The 6,000-nt window shown below is 43.9% G+C and overlaps 1 protein-coding gene across 1 annotated transcript in view; it reads right to left on the bottom strand.

Annotated features, from left to right (window-relative positions):
• Positions 1 to 6,000, bottom strand: part of LOC125299371 (centrosomal protein of 128 kDa-like) — a 28,665-nt gene that overhangs the window by 6,377 nt on the left and 16,288 nt on the right. The window contains 3 exon segments of the mRNA XM_048250620.1: positions 1,035 to 1,217; positions 4,103 to 4,112; positions 5,844 to 5,961. Of these exon segments, the coding sequence (XP_048106577.1) occupies positions 1,035 to 1,217; positions 4,103 to 4,112; positions 5,844 to 5,961 (311 nt within the window).

Consider the following 6,000-nt stretch of genomic DNA (forward strand, 5'->3'; position numbering starts at 1 on the left):
CATCTGACGTGACATCAAAAAGATAACCCTGAGAGAAATAGTTCCAACCTTACACTTTCACAAGGTGTATTTGTAAGCATTCGTACTTGGTACCCAGGTGCACCAATTCAATGGACTAGGCTACAGCCTTTCTATTCATTACTACTGACTGTGGTTAGACAACACAGTGAGTGTGTGTGTGTGTGTGTGTGTGTGTGTGTGTGTATGTATGTGTGTGTGTGTGTATGTATGTGTGTGTGTGTGTGTGTGTGTGTGCGTGTGTGTATGTATGTGTGGTGTGTGTGTGTGTGTGTGTGTGCGCGCCACTCATGTTTCACCTCAAAAAAGACCATCTTATGGCTTTGGTTCCACCCTAATCTACCCATACAACAATACTGGCTAACTGCCTACCAGAATATTACTTCTCTTGAGTGTACAACTGCACCCCTCATCAAGGCCAAACTAACAACCATCCAGGCATGGTCATGGATTACGTTGTCCATCCAGGCATGATCATGGATTACATTGTCCATCTAGGCATGGTCATGGATTACGTTGTCCATCCAGGCATGATCATGGATTACATTGTCCATCTAGGCATGGTCATGGATTACATTGTCCATCCAGATTACATTGTCCATCCAAGACCACCTTGTGACACAGAATATTCTAGACTGAATGTAGATTTGTGTTTTTTTTTTAGGTTTTTTTTGTGGTGAATGTAGATTAGTGGTGTTTTAGGTGTCGTACTGTAGTTTGTGGTGTGAATGTAGATTAGTGGGATTTTAGGTGTCGTACTGTAGTTTGTGGTGTGAATGTTCAATGTGACTGTAAATGTACCATTTCAATCTTTTCTAATAAATAATGATGATCACAAAAAAAAAAACTCATGTTTCCTCATTTTTGTCTTAGGTAACGTCCTGAAAAAAGTGTGTGTGTGTGTGGCTCCTTCATGAGGAGTGCTGTGTGTGTGTCCGTGTGTGAGTATGTACATGTGAGTATGTGAGTGTATATAATGTACAAGTGTGTGTGTGTGTGTGTGTGCGGCGCCTCACCCCTCTTCTCCTTGTTGAGCTGCTGTAGCTGCTGCTCGTGCTGGCTGAGGCGCTGGAGGAGGTGCTGCTGCTCGTGCTGACGGCCCTGACGCTGAGTCTTCAGCTGCTCACGGCTCTGCTGGAGCTGACGCCGCACACGCCGCTCACACTCACCGCTCCGCCAACTCTCCTCACACACAGCCACTGCAGCTTGATGGACACGGACGACGCCGCTGCGGCCTGACACGCATGCGACGCATATACGCGACGCATACAGCACACACACACGCGACTTAATACACACGCCGCACACGCAGGCACGCATATTCACACAGGCACATACACACACGCACAATATTAATGCACGACACACACACGCCACGCATCCACACAGGCATACACGACGCATACGGGACGCACACAATACGCATCGCATTACTGGAAACACACGCATTACCACACAGAAACCACACGCGATGTACACAGAAACACACATTACCGCCACACAGAAAACGCGACGCACGAACACAAATTTATATGCCATATTTATAAAGCATTAGATCTTGTCCAGTCACTGCAGTTTGCATGCTGCACACACAAATAGATGCACATAGATGCACATACACACACACACACACACATACATAAATTCAAACATATGTTTACATGCATTGCGATTATATCTAATATTAATCTTATTTAAATAAGCTTATGTAGCCTGTACACCATCATTGACACTCCATTGTGTGCTATTACAGTTGTGCACACACACACACACACACACTGGCCAGAGACATTTCTTACAGAAGATGTAGTGTGAGGCTGTCTACTGGCAATGTATACAGGACGCTCACATCATACACACAATCGCAGAAACACACCAGATGCGCACAATAACTACAGAAATCCAGACAACACTAACACACAATTACACTCAGAAAACATATAGGCCTTAATATAGGTGAACAATACAGGATGCATACCATGAGCATGATGCTCACTGCGTACAGCATACACCACACACGCGACGCATACACGCACGCATTACCACACACACACACATACATACACACACACACACACAGAAACACACACGCACGCACACACACACACACGCACACACACACGCACGCACGCAAACACATACGCACACACGCACACACACACACGCACGCACACACGCACATACACGCACGCACAAACGCACATACACACACATACACGCACGCATGCACATTCACACAGGCACACACACACACACACGCACACGCACACACACACACGCGCACGCACATACACACAGGCACATACACGCACGCACACACGCACGCACACACACGCACGCACGCACATACACAGAAACACACGCACACACAGAAACACACGCATACACAGAAACACACACACACACACACGCGTGCACAGAAACACGCACATACGCACGCACGCACGCAAACACAAATTTATATGCCATTTATATAGCATTAGATCTTTTGTCCAGTCACTGCAGTTTGGTGCAAGCATGCTGCACACACAAATAGATGCACATAGATGCACACACACACACACACACACACACACACATACATAAATTCAAACATATGTTTACTATGCACAGACATATATCCACATAATCTTATTTAAATAAGCTATGTAGCCTGTACTGACCACTCACACACTCCATTGTGTGCCATTACAGTTGTGCACACACACACACACACACTGAGACATTTACACATGTAGCAGAGGCTGTCTACTGGCAATGTATGGTGGTCATGTGACATGTTCTCACATCAGTAGACAGAGAGAGAGAAAAAAAAAAAAAAAGAAATACAAGTACACACAATCGTACAATACTATACACACAAAGCAGATGCACACACATACAGCACACACCACAGAAATCCAGAGAGGAGAATGGATGTGCAACACTAACACTCACAATTACACTCAGAAAACATATAGGCTCAATATGTAAAACACGACAGGATGCATACAATTATGGATGAGCACACAGATGCTCATCTCTTTACAGCATACACACACACACACACACACACACACACACACACACACACACATCCACTATTGCCCAGAGGCACACACATCAATAGTTATACGCAAGCGTACCCTCATGTTTAAACTTGCGTGCAGGCATATGTGTTCGTGCACGTGCATGTGCACACAAACTCGGATTAGAAAACATTAAGAGGAACACACACACTGAAACACACTCGATGTAACGCAAATGCAAACAAATTCCCATAAGCACACAAGCACACGTCAGTAAGGCCATACATACACACACAAGCAAACATACACACACACACAAGCAAACATACACACACACACACACGGCATGCACATACATACTATTACTGTGCCCATACATAGCAGGGATGCAAACAGAGGTATGGTCAAAAGGAGGAGATTATCGAAGCCCACTTAATTCGCGAGGAAATATCATATAATTACATTTTGCCACCACCCTGCCATCCAGGGCTCACCCTATTCACACAAAATGTTCTTTATATGAAAATACACTGTCCCAGTTCCTTTGGCAGTGATGCAAACACATGTGAGGTGAAAAAGAGAAACATTACCAACCAACCCCCCCCCCCCCCCCTCGGTAAAAAAAAACAGTCTAAGATAGTTCCAGAAGTATCTTTATGGATATATAAAACCATTATCATTGTTATGGTCTTGTTGTTGCTGGGCAAACTAAAGCAGTAAGTGAAAACATGCACATCGGTGGACTGCTTTACTAACGAAAATTGTAAACTATTACAATTATTTCATTGCATTACTCAGCATGGTTGCCCAGTGCTTGCATGAAAAATACTTCCCAAAACTAAGGATGCCATATAGGGTGTAAATCACAAGTTTCATCAACATTGATACAATATTGATTCTTTAAAAGCCAATGATTTGATAATTTTCATCCTTCAAAATTTTAGCACCCATGTGTTACTGGGGTCTGTTGTTCATAGGAAATTATAGATTTGATTAATTTTCATGGATTCCAATGCCAAATATTATAGGCTTAATTATAGGCCAAATACTGAACATTGACTGTGGAATCAGCTAACACACTTTGTTCTCTTTTCCTCCCCTAAAACCTCCTGTCACTTTGCCAGATGCTTTTGAATTTAAAGGTGCCATGTGTAATGTCCACCAAAAAATCAATTCATACTCCACATTCCATAAAAAGATGGGGCAGTATACCTCCAGAAAGTGAGATGGTCTACCCTAGAGTAACAACCGGAAACGCGGTCTTGCAGTTTTATTGGTGGTTATGTTGCCCTCATACCGCCTTCCATGGCGAAACTGGTATTATGACACCTGTCGGGCTGTGGCTAGTAATTTAGCATGCTAATTCAGGTTGATATCTCTGCAGCACTATACCTTGTCATTTTTTTTAATGAAATCATCGCCCTTATTTCTTCTCATTCTTTTGATCACCTTTAACATGGTTTCACTCATATGTTGCAGTCAAGGAAAGGAAACAGCCTATTTGGAATATTCTGTAGGCCTGCTGTTTCCTTTTATGAGAGCAATTTAACTGACTAAACAAGTTTTCATCAGGCTATTGAATGCTTTATATGTGAATGCTATATACTTAATTTACCAGCTAGATTAGAATGGTTAGCTAGATTAGAATGGTTCTATCTTGCAGTTGTCATATAAATGCTTGTTTTGTTTTGTTTTGTTTTTAGTGTTTTGTAGTAGGCTATTCAAAGCATTTCCGTTCATCACTTTGTGGTGTAGGCCTATGTCTTGAGTGATCGCTGTCCCTTTAAATGTCTGGGACTTTAAATTAGGCCTATGTTTTGACTTTGTGCTGTTTTTTTGTTGCTGGACGGCCGTCCTTTCATTCAGTTTTCCTACTGTTTTAATTAATGACACACACCAATTCCGTGGTTGAAGTAAGGAATTGTTTTTACCCATATTCTTGCAATTCCCACATAACATTAAATACTAGGCCTAGGTCACTGACAGGAAAAAATGTTATTATTGTAAAATGTTCGATGATCAGTCAGATGGCAGCGTGTTAAGCGTGTTGAAACTTCCACCTGAAGTAGCTATACTGCGGAGGTAAGAGCGCGAACTGAGAGAGTTGCATCCTAACGGAGCCTATATTTTCTTTGCTGCTAGAACGATAGACTACAGCTCCTTTGCTACATGATCAACGATGAGTGGAGGTTATCAGAAGCACATTAACCAGCAGGCCCATATGAGAAACGCTCTGGTTCCTCTTGTAGCCTGCGGTAGATGACGTGAAAAAAAGCTAGAGTCGCCGGAAAGCATCCTTGATGATCAGACCCCCATTAAAAAAAAAAAATCTTCGGATCTGCACGATTCACACAAGTCACCCAAACTGACGTGAAAAAAGCGGTAGGCGCCGAAAAGCGCCGTGTTTGCATCCCTGACAGACACCCGTGCCAGTAGTACACCCATAAACACTCATTCACAGGTGCACACACATAAACACACACGCACACACATTCCAGGCCTTGCCTGTGGACCTCCTGCCGATGTAGCTGATAACTTGCAGCTCCTGCTGTTTATGCTAACTGTGTGACAGCCGAGGCAGCAGCGCTGTCTCAAAAACAACACAGCCAGACAGCAGCAGCAGCCAGTGCACACACACACCCTCTCAAACTCTACACACCAAAGACCACAACTAGCATACAGCCTCCCTCCCTCCACACACACACACACACACACACACACACACACACACTGGACCCAAGACCATCCGCATTATAAGTGGTGTGTGTGTGTTATGGGCATATGTGTGCAAAAATCATGCTTGAAGAGCAGTGGTACCTTAGTCTCAGCCAGCCAGCGGTGAGGGTCCTTCTGCAGCCCTGGGCTCTGGGAGATCGCCTGGGAACAGAGACAAGAGAGATGAGGGGTGCAGGAGCGATTAGTCATGCCTGGCTGTGTTCAGACACCACAAGTTGAACATGATGGCACATTAAGC

Source organism: Alosa alosa, chromosome 8 (assembly GCF_017589495.1).
Source record: "Alosa alosa isolate M-15738 ecotype Scorff River chromosome 8, AALO_Geno_1.1, whole genome shotgun sequence".
Lineage (NCBI taxonomy): Eukaryota > Metazoa > Chordata > Actinopteri > Clupeiformes > Clupeidae > Alosa > Alosa alosa.